Source organism: Drosophila mauritiana, chromosome X (assembly GCF_004382145.1).
Source record: "Drosophila mauritiana strain mau12 chromosome X, ASM438214v1, whole genome shotgun sequence".
In the NCBI taxonomy this organism is placed as follows: Eukaryota; Metazoa; Arthropoda; class Insecta; order Diptera; family Drosophilidae; genus Drosophila; species Drosophila mauritiana.
This window is the reverse complement of record NC_046672.1, coordinates 7815323-7837396: the sequence shown is the minus strand read 5'-3', so window position 1 is coordinate 7837396 and position 22074 is coordinate 7815323. Positions and strand designations below refer to the sequence as shown.

Here is a 22074-nt window from a genome sequence, read left to right as displayed (position 1 = left end):
TGAGGAGGACTGTGTCTCCGCTAAAAGTGACATTTGTGCTCGCTAACACGATCCGATAAGTAATCGAGAAGCACGTAAAAGAACTCTGGTTATCGGAGTCACTTATTGCCCGATAGTTTCAGACAAAAACGCCTGCTTATATCGATGACAGTCTTGTTTTTGTTGCGCTTACGTTACGAAATTAATGTAAAGTAGCCGACGAATCTACATTGTGCCAGTATAAATGGATTGATACTGACAACAACATAAGTGCAAACTGCTTGTGAATTCCCCAAAGAGCCATATGAAAAAGCTAAAAGTACGTGCAAATGGTTGAGAAAAGGAGAGAACGAAAGCCTCTATGAGTTTGTGAGAGTATGTGTGACTACTTTGCTCTCTGGCTCTCTCTCTCACACACACTCGCACAGAACGCTCTTCTCTCACACTCTCTCGGCCGGTAGCTCTAGCCGTCCCGCTCTCGATTTATCAATAAAAGCAATGCGTTAAAACGGCATAGCCGCATGTAGCAAGCGCGTGCGCCTCGTGCCCGTCGGTTGTCCATGTGTGAGTGTGTATTCGCATTTTCAGTAATTTCGAAAAAAAAATTTTGTATATTTGATGGCGACTCAGAAGAAACTCGCGCGTTTGTCGAAAAATCGTAGCGCGTACGTATATATCGGTGTGTAGAAATTACTAAAAATTGTGGTAAAAAATGGCAAAAATTATATAAATTTGTGTTCGAAGTGGAGTGCTAATTGCGGGGAATCCGATGCGAATGGAAAAATGTTGAAATTTATAAGATTTTAGCGCCAAAAAACGCATTTGAAAAATGTGAGACTTCAATGGACATGACGATTTTTTTTTTTCATTTTTTTCGGTGGTGGAACAAAAGCGAACGAAAGAGGAGGAAGAAGCAGAAACGTTCGTCAGTGTGTGTGCGTGTGTGTGTCGAGTGAGGGGGCATGAGCATGAACGTGTGTAGTCACCAAGTGAATAATATTAACAAATAAAAGAAGAAAAAACGAAAAAAGAGGAATACACACGCAGAAGCGCGCGAAAAGTTTCACTCGAAATGAGAAAAAACAAAAGCAAAATATACTAGCGCTAGTTGCTGTTCGCTAGCAAAAAGAAACCGACGTGCACATTGAAAATCTATAATTTTGTCGATTTTGTTATTGTATTTTTTGATTTTGCGGCGCCGTCGGTAACGTTAGCATACCGTTACGTGGCCTACGTAGCGTGGTGACGTTCAGAAGACGCTTACGTTGTGGGTTACGTTACATTTGTCGCTGAGGATTTCACTCTTTCTCCCTCTCTTCGCGCCACACTCGTTCTCTGGCGCGCGCAAATCCAAAAATCTCGAGAAAAAAAATAGTGCCCGATGTGACCAATATTTTTTGTTTTTATTTTTACAGTTGCAACTTTTTAACAATCGTGTACAATCTGTATGTTGTATATGTTCAATTTAAATTCAACAACAAAAGCAACAACGCAATTCAACAATTCAGCAACAACACAAGCAAAACCGACGAGCTAAACTCGGCTAACACAACATCAACATCCAGCGGCAGCGCGGCCATAAACAAAGCCAAAATCAAAAGTCATTCGGATATATATATATTTGCACATAAAAGCGAATAAACAGTAACAGAACGAGTGGATTTAACCCAACAACAAATAGAAAAGAAGAACGAGAAAATCCAAAGGAAAAGTAAGTTTAAAAAGTGCATCGCACGTGGCTTCAACCCCCGCCTCCTCCACCTCTAGTTGCCCACCTTCGCACAGTGGAAAACGATGCAAGAGCGCGCCACTTCGGTTTGCCCCAAGGACTATTTGCATTTTCTGCTAGTTTTCGAGTATTTGCTTAGGGGTCAGCAACCCGGCAAAATGGAGGGAAATTTCGACAGGACAGCTGCTTTTCCCCGGATTTATTCAACTGCCGCAACAACCCTTTTTTCCCCGTGGCCTGGAAAAACGATGCATTCCATGTTTATTTACAATTTTCCTGTGCAATAACTGAGATACCAAATGTTCCCAGGGTGATTTCGAATTAATCTGCTACTTTTACCGATCATAGATTTCTTTAACTCGATGTTGCACATCATATCGTTTTTGAAAGCAAAGCTGTTCAAATGATTTTTGTGTTGTAAACTTATATATTCGACGGGCCAGAATAAATGTTCTAGTGTACGAAAATTGTATCATATTTATTGATAGCCTATAAACAAACTAATCTAGTTTACAATTTACATTCCCAAAGATGTGATTTGTTGGAAAGATTTAATCGTTTCACTTTTATATTTTGAGAGATTCTCCTTTATACTGTGATTAAATAGTATCTGTGCATCCTAAAGATTTCCTATAGTTTATCATAAAATTCAATGGCAAATATCTTCGCGCCCTCTCCCAATTACCATTTCTCTCTTTCTACAAAAGCGCATATATGTGCATATGTACTTTTTACCGGCATTTAGGATTTTCGTTTATTCGCTCACGTTTGTGTGCAATTGTTGTTGCTGCTGCACTTTGCTGGTTGGCGCGTAAATAGGCAAACGCAATTTGTTTGTTTACTTGTCGGGCGCTAAATTGAAGATATGTTTATCGTAAATAAGCGCAAAATTTCGATTGCGGTGCGGCGGCTCTCTCACTCTCTCTCCCTAGCTGTGAATTCAAATTCATTGATGCTTTTTTGGTGCCTTGCTCTTCATTTTTTGCAGCTTCTTGTGATGCCTCTGCTTCTTCTTCGGCTTCTGCATTTGCTGCATGTTGCCATGTAAACCGGCTTTAAATTCGTGCCACTATTAGCACGATTTATTAACCTAGAGGCAGCTCCCCTTTCCCACCCCCTTCCAGCCGAAGCCTCTTTATCAGACTCGCTCCCTCTCTTTCGCTCGCTCTTTTTGCAGATACACAACGATGGCACTAAAACCTACAACAACAAATGCTCTCGTCCGAATGCCACTTCACACACACACTCACACACCCGCACACAACACACATGGACGGCGACATGCCGCCATATTTGCATTTGGCTACGTATTACGTAGCCCCCTACTGTTGTCTCGCTCTACCGCACGCCTGAGCAGCTGCAACTTTCAACGGAGAGCGTGCGTTAGTATGTGTGTGTGACAGTGAGTGTACTTCACTTGAGAATTTTATTTATTTAAATAAAATTTATATATTTGTCCGTAGTTCAAGTGCATGGATTTTAAACAGGACAGAAATAACAATATTTAATTAATGAGTTGAGTACTTGGTGAATGAGCTTTCGGCTTGCGAGGTAAATAAAAACGATGTTTATTTTTCCTGCTACAAACTGTTGACCTTTATTTATTTGTTTGGACGTAAGACAGATTTCTGATTTAGTTGTAAACAAGAGCTTTAAATAAAACATCAATCACCAAAATGGAAATATAATAAAATGAGTTTTCAATCCGGGGTCGCGTTCAAAAAACCCCATTCCCAATTTCATTCCCAATGCATGCCGTTGCTGTCTCTGCTTCTTCTTCTTCCGCAACTCTGCTTCTTCCTCTACGTCATCGTATCGTTCTACGTGAATTTCTGTTGAAAACTCAAAGTCTACTGTACTACATAATTACAACCGCACGTTCGTCCGCTCTTTCGCTTTTGCTCTCTTGCCACTCTCTCGCTCGCTCTCTCTCTCTCTCTCCTGTGTTTAGAGTGCCTGTGTGTGAGATAAGTGCCAGTTAATGTTTTGTTTTGTTGTGAGAGCGAGAGAGTCGCCCGCTATTGTGTATTAAATATTTGTTATTCCTAATATTCCAATTATAAATGTGGCGAGGCGAGTTTAAAATTGGCCAAATACGTCACATCCATTGGCTGGCCTTGCTGGTGTCTACCTTCGTTCGTGTTCGTTATTCTTCCGTTTAATTTTGCGTCACAAACGCACTTACACACACTCGCATACGCACACTTGGCAACTAACAAAAACACAGTGGGCCAAATCGGACTATTAAATGCATCTTTAAATATACAGCTGATATCTGTAAAGCTCAAAGTGAAAGCGATCAAAAACAAAAAGAAAGATGAAAAGAGAAGAAACATCACTTGCCGGCCGGCGGCACAAATCCACTTGTGAGTGTGCGTGTGCGAGTGTAAATAAATTCGCAACATCAACAAAACTCTAGTTGGCTAATAAACAAATCGACGCTAAAAAGCAAAGGCAAGTGTTTGCGCTTGACCTACAAATACAAAGTTATTATAAACATTAAGGAAGCCATAATGAAAGCCAGAGACATTGCAATTAACTGTACAATGGATTTTAAAGTGCAACTTGAATGCAATTTGTCCACTGTCATTTAGGAATATCGGCAAAAGGCAAATTATTCCACTGTATGCGTGTGTGTGTGTTCTTCCTCTTTCTCGCTCACACTTAGTTGAGGGTGTTAAATAAAATGTGAGAAACGTAGAAAAGTTGGAATTACGTGCATTTTATTGCCTTTTGGCATGCCGTTTTCACTAGCGCTGCAACAACAACAAACAAAGCGAATGAATCATGCCGAATGACAAGAATTCAACTTTAAAAAGGCGGCGTGGTGAATTTCTCTTCATGCAAACACAACACACGCTATATTCGTTCTATGTGTAGTGAGATTTGTATTGCGTGTGTGAAATGAAATTAATCATTGATTTGTGCGTTTGCATTAATGTATATTTATTGTGTTTATTGAAGGCTTTTTTTAAGGTTTACAAAACGTATTTTGCAGCGTTTAGCGTGCGCCATTTGCCTGCTTTGCTTGCTTGCTCTGGTTCCTCAAGTGCAAGCGAGACAGCTCTATTGTGCGGTCTGCATATGCGTGTATGTGTGAGCCGGGCGCTCTCTCGAATTTCGAACTAGAAAATAAGAGCGCCGCTCCTGGCTCATCTTTTTTTTTTGGTGTTGCTCTCTGTGAGTGCTAAAACGGCGGCGGCAAAGTAACTACTCACGAGCAAAACGGTGGAAGGGAAAAACTAAATGAAACGGCAGACACCGCAAAAAAAGTAAAGAAAAACGACTAAAAATAATGTTGAAATCTAGAGTCAAACGCATAAAGTAATAAATACTAGGAATATTGCGAAGCGAGTGATTTGATTGCTGTTAAAAAGTGCCCGCAATTGATTGTTTTGCACTTGGCTTGTGTGCGCGAGTGTATGCGTTTTGTCGTTCTCCCTGTTTTCAGCTTCTTCCGTGTGTTCTGTTTTGTGTTTTCCGTTTTCCTGCCGCCTCTGCATATTCTACATTCTACATTCGTTGGTGGCGCATATTGTTTATGGCAACCGCCGCACTTTTAGTGGTACATTTTGATTGTTAGTTTCGGTTTTATCTGTTTGTGGGCATCATTATTTATTTGTTGTTTATGTAACCCACAATGGAGGAGTGTTGTGAAATGCAAATCCCACGGCTAGAGTTGCAAAATATCCGAATGTACCGGCTAACTTGGCTTTTCTTTTTACTCTCATTTACAGATTTATAGCCGTCTGTGCTGTACTAGGATTTTTGTCAATAATAAGAAAGGATACAAAGCCACAATGACTCCAGTATCAGTTGTACTTGTCAAGTCCTTGGCCCTCGAATCAGGTGAAGCGAGCCGATTCCAATGAGAGGAGCCTGGGCCCTGAGAATCTGGAGCAGGCGAGGTGAGTACATCCTCTAGATTCGAAATGCTCCTGACAATCCTAACAAATTCATATATTTTCTCAATATTCACAGTGCACAGACATTGCTGAGCATGAAGCAATCACTACGGACCACTACACAATTTTATCCCTTGAACAAGAAGAGATTCTTATCAAAAACCAGAACAGAAGCACCAGGATCAGGAGTTGAAAAAACGATAGGCGGCGGAGGATTACCAGGAGTAGGAGTCGCAGGAACAGCAGGAGAAGGCGTAGTCAGTCGCAGGAGGAGGAGGTGGTCACCGGCCACATAAGACCAGTTCCCCCCCTAAACCCACTTCACCCCCCCAACATACCCTCAAACGAAGGAATCGCAAGGAGGATCAAATCAGAGGACAGGGAGGAGAGACGGAGGCGGCCCGTGTGTGTGTGTGTGTGTGTAGGTGGAGTGTGTGTGTTGGCCGTCTCAGTCGGATAACCATCAACCCGGATCCTTAATCCCAAGACACAAATCTCAAACTGAAGCACCAGATCCACCACAAGAACCACCACCACCATGTCGTCCAGTGAGCCACCGCCTCGTTACGAGCCACCCGTGGAGCCAGTCAATGGCATTGTACAGCCACCGGTGATTCCACCAGCGGAGCGGCCCGGCCGCAATACGAACCAATTGCAATATCTGATCAAGACGGTGATGAAGGTGATATGGAAGCACCACTTCTCGTGGCCCTTCCAACAGCCCGTCGATGCCAAGAAGCTCAACCTGCCCGACTACCACAAGATCATCAAACAGCCCATGGACATGGGTACGATCAAGAAGCGGCTGGAGAACAACTACTATTGGTCCGCCAAGGAGACCATACAGGACTTCAATACGATGTTCAACAATTGCTATGTCTACAACAAGCCCGGCGAGGATGTAGTTGTTATGGCCCAGACGCTCGAGAAGGTCTTCCTGCAGAAGATTGAATCGATGCCTAAGGAGGAGCTCGAACTGGAGCCGGTTACGGCCAAGGGTGGCAAAAAGAAGCAACGGGTGCCGGCTACGCCCAAGTCATCGTCGAGTGGCGCTGGAGCATCCACCGGTTCTGGTACATCCTCGGCAGCAGTTACCAGCGGACCAGGTAGTGGCTCCACGAAAGTGTCAGTCGCTGCTTCATCCGCACAACAGTCCGGCCTGCAAGGAGCGACGGGAGCAGGCGGCGGATCTTCAAGCGTACCGGGAACTCAGCCGGGTTCCGGTGCGGGAGGAGCGATCGCCGCTCGACCCGTATCCGCCATGGGCGGCACGGTTTCATCGACGGCCGGAGGTGCACCGTCCATACCACCGATTAGCACAATGCCACCGCACACGGTACCAGGCAGCACCAATACGACGACGACAGCGATGGCTGGCGGCGTTGGTGGGCCAGGTGCAGCTGGAGCCAATCCCAATGCTGCCGCCCTGATGGCTAGTCTTCTGAATGCGGGCCAAACGGGCGCCTATCCCGGTGCGCCCGGCCAGACGGCGGTCAATAGCTCCTCGCTTCTAGATGGCAGTACAGCCGCAGTAGCGGCGGCAGCAGCAGCGGCTGCGGCGGCGGCGGCGGGAGGTGCAGTGGGAGCCGCTGGAGGAGCAGGGACAATACCAGCAGTTGCCGTCAATGCCGCCAACGCCGTTCAGGCCTATGTGAATGCGGGCGTGAGCGTCGGAGTGGACGCCGTGATACCGCCTCAGCAGCCCGCCAAAATAAAGAAGGGCGTCAAACGGAAGGCGGACACAACAACGCCGACGGCCAATGCCTTTGAATCCCCGTACACGCAAATGGACTCCAAATCGGCCAAGATTGCGACGCGGCGGGAGTCGAATCGTCAGGTAATTGGCAAGAAGGTAAGAGTAACGGGCATCGCCAGTCGTATAAGTATGATTATAGTCCCTCAAGGGCTCGGCTCGCACATATAAGTTTATATTCAGGAGTGTATCTTCTTTGGAGTTCATTTTTTGTAATTAACACAAAGTGTGCCAATCTATTAGTCAGCTAGATTGGTATAAAATCCTGAATTTGTATTTAGTTTTAACGTCGTAATTGTCACGCCGAGTCTTCTTAGTTTAATTAAAGTTATCAATCAATTGAAGCTCCTGTTTTGCATTACTTTTGATGTGTCAAGCTCATACTTCGGTCAGACTGATCATTTCAATAATTTCCTTTGCAATTACAATAATATCCAATCCAAATGCACAACAACAATCGATCAAATCATACACTATACGCCGTCCTGCCTTTTACTCGAAAGCCATTTCATAGATTTGTAAATAAATCGAAGTACGTGAGTGGGGATTTGATTTGACCTGCAACATATATGTAATTATATGGAGTCGAATTTCATCCTTATGATCGGTAATCATTTCGTCACAGTTGACATGCGAAGGGAATTTAACTTGACCTGCAATTTCAGGCGTTAAGTTCCATTGGCATGATCTGCAATCATTTGTTTTCGAACCATTTGATTTATTTTGATGCTAACCCCATGCTGCTTTTTGCTCGTTTTATTTTCTTTTCTTTTGCGTTGATTTTGTTTGCACTCAACCAACCAACCAATCAATCGATCGATCAAATCAACACCAACAACCACACCAATCAATCAACAACACCAACAACAAACCACAAATCAACCAAATCATCAAAAACCGAAACGATGGGTCATTCTGAACCACAGGATCTTACATTCCAGGGCTCGGGATACAATATGTCGCCGCTAGGCGTCTCCGGAGTGCCCGGACTTGGCGGTCTAGTTGCCGGCGGCGTGGCTGGTGTTGCGGTGGCCAAGAACAAGGAGAAGCTGTCGGATGCGCTCAAGTCGTGCAACGAAATCCTCAAGGAGCTCTTCTCGAAGAAGCACTCGGGCTATGCTTGGCCGTTCTACAAGCCAGTGGACGCGGAAATGCTTGGCCTGCATGACTACCACGACATCATCAAGAAGCCAATGGATCTGGGCACAGTCAAGCGGAAAATGGACAATCGCGAGTACAAGAGCGCGCCGGAATTTGCCGCCGACGTGCGATTAATATTCACCAACTGCTACAAGTACAATCCGCCAGATCACGATGTTGTCGCTATGGGTCGCAAGCTGCAAGACGTATTTGAGATGCGCTATGCCAACATCCCCGATGAGCCGGTAGCCAACGCAGCCCACCATCACGGACATGGCCACGGGCATGGTCATGGCCATGGCCACGGTCACGGGCATGGTCACGGACATGGTCATGGTCACGGATACGGCGGCTCCTCCTCACTCAAGCACGATGCCAGCGATTCGTCCAGCGAGGACTCCAGCGACACCGAGAATGAATCCAACTCGGATGAGGAGCGCAGCGCTAAGCTGAAGATGCTCGAGTCCAAACTGCTCGGTCTGCAGGAGGAGATCCGCAAGCTGTCAGAGGAGGCCTCCGCCAAAAAGAAGGCAAAGAAAAAACTCAAGGAAAAGAAGAAGTCAATAGGCGGCGGATCAGGCTCTGGTTCGGCCTCGCACCATTGTCACGCCACGGGCGGCGGTGCAAATGCTGGCGGAGCAGGCGGTCCCGGATCAGGCGGCCATGGGAGCGTATCCGTGCCAGGCGGTGTCGGGTCCTTGGGTCCTGGTGGAGCGGGCGGCGCTAATCTCAACGCGCTGCTCGGTGGCTCATTGGTTGGCCATGGCGGAGCGGCCGTCGCAGGAGGCGTTCCCAATGTGGGTGCGTTGCACAGCCAGGTTCACGACGTGGCCATGGCCTTTAGCCAGCTGGCGGGCGGCGGTGCCGCGGCCGGTGCTGGCTTTGGTGCCGGTGTGACAGCAGCTGGAGCATCGTCGGGCGGCAAAGCGGGCACACTGGCCGGCGCTCTGGCAGCGGGCGCAGCGGCAGGTGCCGGCGGTACGACGGCTGGCAGCGGTAGCAGTAAAGGTGCTAAGAGCAAGGGCGGACGTGGCGCAAAGGGCAGCGGAGCCGGCGGCGTTGGAGCCAGCAATAATGCCGCTGCGGGCAATGCGGGTGGTGGCGCAGCGGGAGCTGCAGCGGGCGCTGGATCTGTGGGAGGTGTTGGCGGTGCAGGAGCAGCGGGCGGCAATGCCTCCAAGCGGGCCAAGGGCAGCAGTTCGGCGGGCGCTGGCGGTGGTGTTGGTGGGGCGAATGCCAGCGCCGGTGGTGCCGGGGCACGCGGTAGCAGCAAGAAGAAGCCTAGCCAGGTGATGAACTTTGACTCCGAGGAGGAGGACACGGCCAAGCCAATGTCGTACGATGAGAAGCGCCAGTTGTCGCTCGACATCAACAAGTTGCCAGGTAAGTTGTCGATTCTATTTAACTACTGAACCACACTAAAATCCAAAGAAAGTTCAATGATCCTTTAAATCGTGAAAGTGCCATTGATTTTATTGTAAAGCTTTACTAATTTCCCCATTCTGTTCGCAGGGGACAAGCTGGGCCGTGTGGTTCACATTATCCAGAATCGGGAGCCATCGCTGCGTGACTCCAATCCCGATGAAATAGAGATCGACTTCGAGACGCTGAAGCCGTCGACGCTGCGCGAGCTAGAAAGCTATGTGGCGTCGTGTTTGCGCAAAAAAACACGTAAGCCATATTGTAAGTTTGTAACTAAACCGAGACCACAACAAAAGCCAAAGCAAATGCGAATGCAAATGCAAAAGCAAAAGCAAAAGCGAAAGCGAAAGCAACAGCAAAGCAGCAAGAACAGCAAAAGCTAATCAAAAATAAAGTACCAAGACCAAGTACAAGAGTCAAGTTAGCCATCAGACAACTGAGAAATCTATATACAAATCCATACCCAATGCCGAGATAAAAGATACAATTTAGAACAGAAGAACACCCATTTCCATTTTGGCTTTGCTGACTGCGCTTCCAAATTTGATTTTAATTTCGAACCGAAAACCGTAGTGGTCATGTTTAGTTAGTTAAACTCGAAAAAAAAAAAACCAAATCTATCAAACTGCAAATCCTTATGATTAAGATTTTCAACACTCGAGAGTTTCTATCCAGTTCATCTGTACCTAGCAAGTGCATGCAAAAAAAAATAAGGACAAAATAAATGAAAACCCCTTTTCCTTTCCTCAAGTAGCTTGTGAATGCTGTAGAAGTGCCGATGTGTTACAGAAATCTCTAAAGCCCACAAATTTTATCATATGTATGATAACGAACCTTTTTGATATTGGGTTTTGTTACTCAAGAGATTTTTGTAACATCGCTAATGACATTGCCGCTTTACCTTTTTTCCCCTTCCAAATTTTGAAGACATTTCGTTTCGAGCATGATCTTATATATTTCCCCCGCAATCAATCTCCCCTCCCACTTCCATCGTCGCTCTATTGGTTGAAAATCAATCTAAGTGTTAACAAAATGTCGTTTTTCCATCTCGCAGATAAAAAGCCTTCTGGCAAGTCGAAGGACGAGCAGATGGCCGAGAAAAAGCAGGAGCTGGAGAAGCGCCTGCAGGATGTCACCGGCCAACTGGGGGCAAGCAAGAAAACCGCCAAGAAAGGTATGTGACCACAATATACCCTAGAATTTATCACTTTTTTTTTGTATTACCAGTTGGTTTCTTTCGTACTTATTAATTCAATTCAACGATGCTAATTTCGCAATATTTCTTACTTCCCGCAGACGAGTCCGCTTCGAGCAAGGTCGAGGCAGTGCAGCCGGCGAATCCCGTCTCGTCGAGTTCCAGTTCCAGCGATTCATCGTCGTCGAGTTCGAGTGATAGCAGTTCGAGTGACTCGAGCGACAGTGAAGCAGGTTAGGACGCGTTTTGTTTGTTTGTTTATTTTATACAACTTTTTTTTTATTAGTATACATAGAAATATGCAAATAGAAATATATATATACATATACATATATATACATATACATATACATATATATATATATATTGTACATATATGTATACATATACATATATATATATATATATAGAGATACGTTGTTTGAGAAACAAACAGCAAACTCACTAAACACACAAAAACAAAAAATGCAGATGCAGATACAGATTGCGACTTTAGATACAAGACCCACAATCTTATTATATTATCGTTTTTAATTAGATAACTTTAGATACAAAAGAAACATAAGGCAAGGGGCGGGGCGGGCGTGGCTTGAGTCAGAGAAGAGAAGATTCGAACGAGCAAAGAAATGTCATGAAAGTGTAAAAATATGTATTGCAAGTAAATATGAATTGAACATAAGTCGGACAGATTCAGGAGACTTGAGCAGAGCGATTGGCTTAATAAATTGAGTTGGAAATAAATAGGTTTATCTAGTTGTAATGCAATAGCACGCGCAAGAGCGTATACCAATGCAGATGATCGTGTTTTTCTGCCTAACATTTCTTTCTATCATTTTGTTTAAGTTAGCTTCGAAAATCCACACAGACACTCACACTGAACTACGAAATAGAAGGAGACAGACACAGGCACTGAGAGTCCACTGGGGAGCGAGCGAGAGGGGAAATGATAAGGGTATGGTTTCGATTGAAAACGAAGACCGACTGACTGAAAGATATCCCGCTCAAAAACACAAAGACCCACTTCTCTCTCTCTCTCTCGCTCGAATAGGGTATCTTGAATTATTGAATTTAGCGCATTTTGTTTATGTTTTCGTGTGCTAAACAACAAAGGAGAATGACAAGACGACCCTCAGACTGCAAAAAATTGAAACTTGCACTTGCCAATCGTCTGATGTCTGATGTCTGATATGAGAGGCCAACGAGAAGGACATTCAACTCTGATTTAAAATTTTTTTTTTAGTTTTTTTTTTTCGATCTGTATTTTTTTTTTACAGAAATGTGTTTTAGAAATGCCCAAGAACCAAGTTCATGACAAAGTGCAATATGAATTTACTCTAAGAAAAGAAATGCACCCGAAAATATGGAGTCTAGCGAGTAAAATGTGTCAGTTGAATCAAAATTTAAATGTATTTTATTCAGATATTTCGAGAGAGGAGGTAGCCAAAAGCCCATATATTATTAGTTACATGGCAGAGTTGTTAAACAAATTTGCTGAGGGAACGTTCAAACTGAGGTTTTTGTTTCGATTCGCAATTTAACCACATCAGAGTTGGATGATGATCGGTCATCACAATATCAGACGGTTGGAAGGGCCACTCAGTACGACATTTACACTTTTCCATTTTCATGAAACAGATACACTAAATACAGACGAGAACAACACGAACCGAACCGAACGCAAAACTTTATATAAGCGATATGTATGTATATATATATATATATCTATATATAAAAATCTAGGTCTAGTACATACTTAATTATATATACACACCCACACACATATATATCATATTTAAGCATTTGTAGGTATTAAACGAATTGTATTTGTAAATGAAAGAAATCTTACACAACACACATACAAAACTATCTAAAATGAGAACATTATGCAAAAAACACACACTTTAACTACTTTAAGTCTTTTGAACAAGAAAAACCTTATTATTACCAATATTATGATTATTATTATGATTATTATTATTATTATTATTATTATTATTATGATTATGAGAATATGCTGAAAAAATCGTGAAGCAATTGTGTATTGGGGGCAGCCAATTTGAAAAAGAAACTAATGAATTCCAACTCCAACCAACCAGTCAATCTATCAATCAATCAATCAACCAATCAATCAACCAACCAACGAACCAACCAAACCCAAACCAACCAATCGAACCAATCAACCAAATATCAAAGCTCCATCAAATCTACAAAGCAGCAGAGCAACAATGCATGATTGATAAAAGATCAACGAATAAATCGAAATCGAAATAAAAACTTATCATCCATAATCCACACACACATGATAACCCCTCAGAAGTACTATCCATTATGAGTATATATATCTCAGAGGCAGCTTGCTAGCAATCTTCATCGATCATCATTATATCCATTCCCCACCCCCTTCCCCCCACTACTAAAATCAAATGTTGAAATGATCCAGGGTTTTGCACTCTACCAACTAGGCCAGGCCACCAATTAGACCATATATGTAATATGTATCGCATTGCAGGCGATTCTAGAACAATCTTCTCCGCCGATTTTTCCAGGGTGCAAGTCCCATAGTCCCCGAAACGAATACTTCTGTGCCAATTTCACATGTTTTTCTAGTCCTGTTTCTTGACAATTCCAATGTGTTAATCCAAGCTCCATTGTGACGGTCCTACTGTCATGCTGTCTGTAACTGTAATAATCCAGTCGATAGGTTTTTTTTTTTTAGTAAGCTGATCAAAACACGCACATATAAACCACCTACAGAACGTAACAGAACTATGTGTAATATATAATAATAATTATGCAAATGAACAATAAACATAATAATATAAAACTCTTAACTAAACTGAATGAACCAAATAGAAGAAATAATTAAAATATGCAAAAAACGTTTGAAATTCTCGATACACTTGCAGACAATGTGTAAAAACAAAGAAAGTATGAAAAGCTTCGAAAAGCTATGAAATGAGATACACCTATCACCTATCCGCAAAAAATTCAAATACGTAATTCGAAATGCAACCTAAGGAGAGATTACGTAAGAGAACAACACAGAGAGAATGAGAGAAAAATAGGGGGGATTACCCAAAATTCAAATTAAAGCTAGAGAGCAACGAGACATTGAGGAATACTTTCACTTTACTTCTAATTAAGTCGGCTGACTACTGTGAATGTTAAATTTGATGTTAATAATTATTTTAACGTTTTTAACGTCAAAACAAAGAGGAAAAAAAGTGTTTCCAGGTGGAGCGAATGGAAATGGAAACACTGCAGTTAGCACAATTCGCTAGCAATAGCCCGCACTATCACTTTAAACCGCGATTTGCCTAATATCACTCTATAATTGTATATTCGTATCATTAGTTCGTGGTTAATTGTTTGTTGATGTCATTAACTTAATGTGTAAATGTGGGAGAACCGTCATCCGAAAAAAAATCGCTTCCAGATCACTTCCAAGAGGATTCCTTGAGTAAAAAACCGAAAAGACACCTTAATGATAAATACAAATCAACGGATTAAAAACAAAATATGTTGTAAATATCCAAAATCAATTATCGTGAGCAAAAACAATCGAATACTTAAAGTGGGGTAACGGTATCGTGTTCTGTCATCTATCTATCTCTTTCTCTCTCTGTGTGTCCTTGCCACTGTGTCTGTCTCTGTCTGTAGAAGTAACGGTATAACTAACGGTATGAGAGAAGCGGAACGAATCGGAATGGAACCAAGCGTAACGTAAATAGAGTCTTGCTCTATAGCTTACTAAACTCAAACTAGTTCTATATACATAGCTATACTTACATAGATAGATGTATGCTATACATATGATCAAAAGAGGTATAAAACAAAAACAAATACAAAAAGAAAACAAATAATTAAATGTATTTTAAAAACATTTTATTATTTATTTTTCGGCTGTCGGCTTTCCCCTTTACACATTGTTTGCACGTTTTTTTCAAAAAAAAAAAAAATAAATAAAAATAAATATATATATATTATATTACGAAAATATACAAAAAAAAATGCATAGAAGAGATGAGAAGGATTGATGATATGACGAGATGATAATGCAATGGAAATAAAGAAAATTTAACAAAACAAATTGCATAAAATCAATTTAAATATAAATTTTTACTATTAAATTAAATCAAATTAAAATCGCCAGGAGAAAAATGAAATAAATTACAAAACCAACAATAATAGTGATTGACAACAACAAACAAAAGCACTTTCCACAACATGTAACAATATTTAATTTCAAATTGAAACACTCAACGGTCGAAAGCAAGCAGTTTTTAAAGAGAGCCAATCAGTAAGCAAACAAAGCAGTCAAGATTATTTATATATTAAGTTTTTGTTTTCAAACCCGATTGCCTGTTCTTCAGGATCCAGACATTTTGTATGTAGTCAGTCCGGTCAGGTAGTCGAGGTCACCACAACCTTCAAACTCTTTTTCCAATTCATTTAGCCCTCCCAATATTGAACATGTTTTGTCTTGAAAGCCCAATTATTGTAACCTGTTGTTAAAAAAAACTGAGCAGAGAAATTCAATAACACCAACATTACACACACGTTAACACGCTTAAAATCGTTTTGTTAAAAGCCGAAAACAGAATTTTTCGAGCGATAACATTAAAATCAAAATGAGATATGATAAATCAGTGCATTTTTGGTTACAATTTGCACAGGCGACTCACAACAAAAAAAATAATAAATAAAATAAGGTATAAAATAAAATAAATGAAAGGATACATAGTTAAAATCTTAGGGAAAGAATAGAGGGAATAAGAAGAAAGAAAGAAAAAAGGAGCGGACGACGCGAACTACGTAACGTAACCCGACACACGAAAACAAATACAAATACAAACAAACCAACACACACACATTTAGCATTATGGAAACACACGCATACATTTAAATATTTATAGTAAAAACAATAATAATATTTATTATTAAAAAATGGCAGCGCAACAGCAGCAGCGAAACAAACAACAACTAAACTAAACTAAAAAAAAACGCAATGAATACAACAAACAAAAACGAAAAATGAGAAAAGAAAATGTTTATTAAAAAAGAAGAAAAAAACTTTCTGTGTGTTTTCTCATTACCGCCAAAAGTGCATTTCTTTTCACAGTGGAGAGATAACTAAACGATAAAAATGCGAAAGTAGCGATTATTTAACAAAACCGATAACGAATATCGATTGGAAACCCCGATGGTTGGTTTGGTTGCGATTACCCAATGTCCTTATCCATTTGGCTGGAGCATTTTAAGAAAAGGAGGGGGTGGACGAGGGGGTCTCTGGCCGTTCTTTTTCAGTTCATTTACAGTTTAGATATTGAAAAGTGAAAGTGGGCGGAGAAAGGCAGATAGACACAGAAGTGCAGAGAAGAGAAGAAAGAGTGCCGAAAAGCGGCCGCTCATCCACCAAACTCCAAAAACCACCACCACGATAACCCACCCACCACGACACAATTGTTTCATCGATCGGCATTGTAAGAGGTATTTTTATTACACCTATACTATATCTATATTATATTTATATTTATATTTATATTTATATTTATGTAAACCGTATACCACCGCTAACGTATTGTTTGTACGACACGTATGAATTCGATCTAAGTCTTCAAAATTCACTATCGCTTATGACTGTTGGGGTGGTTCTCTCTGTGCTCCAAACTAACTTACTGCTTCGTTTTAAGGGTCCTCTTAACGCGATTTATGTTTTAGTCGCCCAATTTCAGTTGCGTTTTAATTTCATCTTCATTTCATAAGCCAATTTGACGTGACATATAGAGAGTTCCACCCCGGAATTTTTCCCTGACTTTGTTGCTGTTAATTATATCAAACCCCATCTCCGTCGCCGTTCTTAGCCAACCTCTCTCATTTAAAGTTTTGGTTATTCCCGCTCCAACAGGTGATGGCGATGAGCGACCGCCGCGCAAGAAAAAATCCCGAGACTCGAATGGAAGCAATGTAAGTACCTAAATCCAGTGACTCCATGTCAGGGAGAAGATCCGGAACAACATACCACACTACATACTTGCATCATACCTATAATTATTTCGATCACTTGTCATCCAATCAAATTCCAATTGGCATTGATCTTCCCACAGAAGATACATATGTATTTGCATATTTGATGCAACACGATGATGATTGATCTGAAATAGTTAAGTCCCAAATGCAGCGTACTTTTGTTGACTGTCGTGATAACCAGAGTTAATGTAACACATGTCCATCTACCCGTTCCCATCCCCATTCCCTTTTCCTCTCTCCACGCCGCGTTTCCCCTTTAAATCTGTGCTCGCAGGTAAATAATCCAAGTATAAATGTGGTAATGGGCGGCAACCTGCCGAGTGGCGCCCTCTCGCCCATGCTGATGGGTCTGGACCATGTGGTGAACTCCAACACGCCCACATCACAAATGTGTAAGTAGAGCATAGTCGGTGTATATGTTCACAGAGATTTGTGATGGCTATTGTAGGCCATCGATCTCTGTGAACCATATATACATATTCGTGTGAAGTGTGTAACTAACTAGCGTTTCTTGTGTCACTCCCTATCTTCCGTGATCCTCGTGTAGCCAATATGCTGGGCAATGCCAATCCGCTGACGGCAGCTGCCATGCTAAATAACAACAACAAGACATCGCTGCCGGGTAGCAACTTTGGTGGCGGTGCGCCCGCTCCCGGGAACATGATGCATGCCGGCGCCGGCGTTCCAGTTGCCGGTGCTGCCGTTTCGGCGGCGACGGGGCAGCAGCACAACAAGAATGGACCAAATGATCTGAGCAAAGTGCAGCCGGGTGGTCCCATCAACGCCGCCCTGCCGCCGCACAGTTTCGCCGGAGGGACAGCAACGGTGGCCACCAGTCAGTCGAGCGGCGGCATCCGCATAGCCAGCAATCTGCACAAGCCGTCCGGTCTGGGTGGCGGTGATCTAGGCGAGCATCATGCGGCACTTGCTGCTGCCCTGACGTCCGGCATAAGCAGCACCGGCACTGCTGGCGGCGGCATTAACAATAACGGTGGCAGCAACAACAACGCTAATCCACTGGGCGGATCGCATGGGGATGCGATGGTCAATGCCTCGCTGGCCTCGGGCCTCAAACAGATACCACAATTTGATGATCCCGTAGAGCAGTCGCTGGCCTCACTGGAGTTCAGCGCCGGTTCTACGGGCAAATCGGGGCTAACGGACAACTTCTTAATGCAGCAACACCTGATGCAGCCCGCCGGACCCCAGCAGCAGCAGCAGCAACCATTTGGCCATCAACAACAACAACAGCAGCAGCAGCAGCAGCAACAACAACAGCAGCAGCAGCAACATATGGACTATGTGACTGAGCTGCTAAGCAAAGGAGCGGAGAATGTGGGCGGCATGAATGGCAATCATCTGCTGAACTTCAACCTGGACATGGCGGCGGCCTACCAGCAGAAGCATCCACAGCAGCAACAGCAGCAGGCGCACAACAATGGCTTCAATGTGGCCGATTTCGGCATGGCCGGATTCGATGGTTTAAATATGACAGCAGCCTCATTCCTCGATCTGGAGCACTCGCTTCAGCAGCAGCAGATGCAGCAGATGCAATTGCAGCAGCAACACCATCAGCAGCAGCAGCAGACGCACCAGCAACAGCAGCAACACCAGCAGCAACACCACCAACAGCAGCAGCAGCAACTAACCCAGCAGCAGCTGCAGCAGCAGCAACAACAGCAGCAGCAACAACATCTCCAACAGCAGCAACACCAACAGCAGCACCATCAGGCGGCTAACAAGTTGCTGATCATACCGAAGCCCATCGAATCGATGATGCCCAGTCCGCCGGACAAGCAGCAATTGCAGCAGCACCAGAAGGTGTTGCCGCCGCAGCAGTCGCCCTCGGACATGAAGCTTCATCCGAACGCGGCGGCGGCTGCTGCTGCTGCATCAGCGCAGGGCAAACTGGCGCAGACATTCAAGGCCAACGAACAGAACCTGAAGAATGCCAGCTCCTGGTCCTCCCTAGCATCGGCGAACTCACCCCAGTCGCACACGTCGAGCAGCTCGAGCAGCAGCAAGGCAAAACCGGCCATGGACTCGTTCCAGCAGTTCCGCAACAAAGCCAAAGAACGCGACCGTCTCAAGCTGCTGGAGGCGGCAGAGAAGGAGAAGAAGAACCAAAAGGAGGCTGCTGAGAAGGAGCAGCAGCGAAAGCACCACAAGTCGTCTTCATCCTCGTTGACATCGGCCGCTGTGGCCCAGGCAGCAGCCATTGCAGCAGCAACAGCAGCGGCGGCAGTGACACTAGGAGCTGCTGCAGCAGCGGCGTTGGCCTCCAGTGCCTCGAATCCTTCTGGCGGCGGCAGTAGTGGCGGTGCCGGTTCGACCAGCCAACAGGCAATCACTGGCGATCGCGACCGTGACAGGGATCGCGAGCGGGAACGTGAGCGATCCGGCAGCGGTGGCGGTCAGTCCGGCAATGGGAACAACAGCAGCAATTCGGCCAACAGCAATGGGCCAGGCAGCGCGGGCAGCGGTGGCAGTGGAGGCGGCGGAGGCAGCGGACCAGCCAGCGCCGGTGGACCAAACAGTGGCGGTGGTGGCACCGCCAACAGCAACAGTGGCGGCGGCGGACCAGCGCTGCTTAATGCTGGCAGCAATAGCAATAGTGGTGTTGGCAGCGGCGGCGCCGCCAGCAGCAACAGCAACAGCAGCGTCGGCGGCATTGTTGGCAGCGGCGGACCCGGCTCCAATAGTCAGGGCAGCAGCGGAGGCGGCGGCGGAGGGCCAGCCAGTGGGGGCATGGGCAGCGGCGCCCTCGACTACGGTCAACAGGTGGCGGTGCTAACACAGGCGGCGGCCAACGCCCAGGCTCAGCATGTGGCGGCCGCTGTGGCCGCTCAGGCCATTCTGGCCGCCTCGCCATTGGGCGCCATGGAGAGCGGAAGGTAATCCCAATCCTAAAACCGGACCTCTAATCTTAGCAGCTCAATGTTAACGTACATTTTTTCGTAATAATTGCAGGAAAAGCGTGCACGATGCCCAGCCGCAAATTTCGCGCGTGGAAGACATCAAGGCGTCGCCGGGCGGCCAGGGTCAGAGTTCGCCGGCACAACAATCGCCGCAGGATCGGGCAGCCGCCAAGCGAGCCGAGCAGCGGCGGGCCGAACAGGAGCGGCGCAGGCGCGAAGCGGTAAGTCAACCGACGCCTTTCCCACTTCAATTCGAAGTCTAAGCAAATGTTCGTGCTTTGCAGTTGGCTGGCCAAATCGATATGAACATGCAGAGCGATCTCATGGCTGCCTTTGAGGAGACGCTGTAGGCCAAGGCCCGGAGAAAGTCGACCAACCGGGGCATTAGCGTCAACGGCATCACCACTACAACCACTACAACCACCACCTCATCCACCATCACCTCCGGCGGCCAATCGAAGCGGCGGACAAGGCGTCAGTACCACCGCACCACGTTGGACAACGGCTTGCAAGAGCAAAAGCAACACGGCTAGGACAGTAACAACGACGACGGTTCGGCACAGAACTGTCAGAGCAAACAAATAACCAACCAACAAACAAAACATAGAAAACATACAAAGCAACCAACAAACCAACCAACCAACAAATTAAGGAAGCAAACAGCTAAGGTTAAAACCAAGAAAGCAATGTTCTAAGGCGTAAATAACATACGTACATTTAGTGAGTATATTTATAATGCATATACGGATGGAGCGAGCTAAGGGAATATGTTGTGAAAACCGCCAGCGAAACCCATCACCCATCCGCAGCAGTCCAGCAGCAGTAACAATAAAAAATAAAAGAAAATGGCAAATTTCCTTCGGTTAGCAAATGATTCTTCGCAATTTTTTAAAAATCACTTACCATTTCGCTTATTATTTTGTATTAAAATTACGATTATGATGATGATGGATCGTGGCGACAAAGATGTCCGCACATGTTTCCAAAGCTTATTATTTTTAATATTATTGATTGCATAGGCAAGTTTAGTTCGTAGGTATACACTTAATTGATACTTATTTTTTTTTCATATTTGTATACACACACACACACACACACACACCTATGCTTAGAGTTGTTAACTAATTTAAAAACAAAAACGCGAAAACCACAACAAAAAAAGAACAAACTAAAGAAAATCGAAACAAAATCAATTCAAGTAATCCAACCGCAAGGGAACGGTTCAGTCCAAGTTGTCGGTACACGAATTCTTATTTTATTTTATTAACCAAAAGAAAATGTTATTAAAAATGTAGTCCGATCCCCATTCCCAAATCATCCTACGGACCGCTATGAGCAAATTCAATGAAATCTTATTGTTTTTCGATTTTAATTCGGCACATCACCCATGCACCTGTAATTTATACACACGCAAAAGGAACACACACCACACACACACAACTACACACAACCACCCACACATTAACACACCGGCAGACACTGGAAAGAAATACAGCACGATCCGCAGAATCAGAACCACAAACCAATAATATGGATACAAACTTAGTTAATAAGTCACAACAGCCACGACATTTTTGTATATGCCGATGACGCGCCCAAACAAAAATTTGAAACAAAAAAAAAAACAAAAAAAAAAAAAGAATGGAAAGTAATCCTAAATTGTTTTCTAATGACCAGAAGCCTTCGCAAGTAGGTGCCAGGATGCTATCCCCCAAATTGCAGTGACAATTCAGTAAATTAATGATACATGTTTGGAGTCTCTGCCGTCTTCCACCATGTGTATTCTTCGTCTACATCTTCACACCATCATCTGCATGCACCCGATCCTCCTCGTCAATGTGTCCTTGTATATAGATCCATGGGTCCTTCCAGATCATCTTTCCATCGGGGACTCTGATCCTGAAATAGCAGTAGGATTTATGATAGCAACTATCTGTGTCGAACCTAACCAAATTGTAACTGTATCATGCACCATTTTTTTTTTTATATATATATTTGACATA

The 22074-nt window shown here is 44.1% G+C and overlaps 1 protein-coding gene across 7 annotated transcripts; it reads left to right on the top strand.

The window, feature by feature from the left end:
• The first annotated feature begins 113 nt into the window (after window positions 1-113).
• On the top strand, window positions 114-21719 carry LOC117148519 (homeotic protein female sterile). Of its 7 annotated transcripts, none has more exons than XM_033315927.1 (13): window positions 114-298; window positions 1395-1690; window positions 5446-5616; window positions 5690-7450; window positions 8293-9889; window positions 10019-10177; window positions 10983-11102; window positions 11225-11356; window positions 17008-17090; window positions 17428-17545; window positions 17701-20047; window positions 20124-20292; window positions 20356-21719. In XM_033315927.1, exons 4-13 carry the CDS (start codon window positions 6152-6154, stop codon window positions 20419-20421), a joined length of 6090 nt encoding a protein of 2029 aa, XP_033171818.1. In that variant the 5' UTR covers window positions 114-298; window positions 1395-1690; window positions 5446-5616; window positions 5690-6151; the 3' UTR covers window positions 20422-21719. The 7 variants fall into 7 exon arrangements, with proteins under 7 accessions (XP_033171818.1, XP_033171819.1, XP_033171823.1 ...); XM_033315928.1 differs by lacking the exon at window positions 114-298 and adding an exon at window positions 584-658; XM_033315932.1 differs by lacking the exon at window positions 114-298 and adding an exon at window positions 589-684 and having other exon boundaries at window positions 17032-17090.
• The last annotated feature ends 355 nt before the right edge of the window (window positions 21720-22074 follow it).

Coding starts and splice junctions, on each gene's coding strand:
- LOC117148519 (XM_033315927.1), top strand. CDS start 6,152: ATGTCGTCCAGTGAGCCACCGCCTCGTTACGAGCCACCCGTGGAGCCA. Junction 7,451..8,292: donor GGCGGGAGTCGAATCGTCAG/GTAATTGGCAAG, acceptor TCTGAACCACAG/GATCTTACATTCCAGGGCTC. Junction 10,178..10,982: donor GTGTTTGCGCAAAAAAACAC/GTAAGCCATATT, acceptor TCCATCTCGCAG/ATAAAAAGCCTTCTGGCAAG.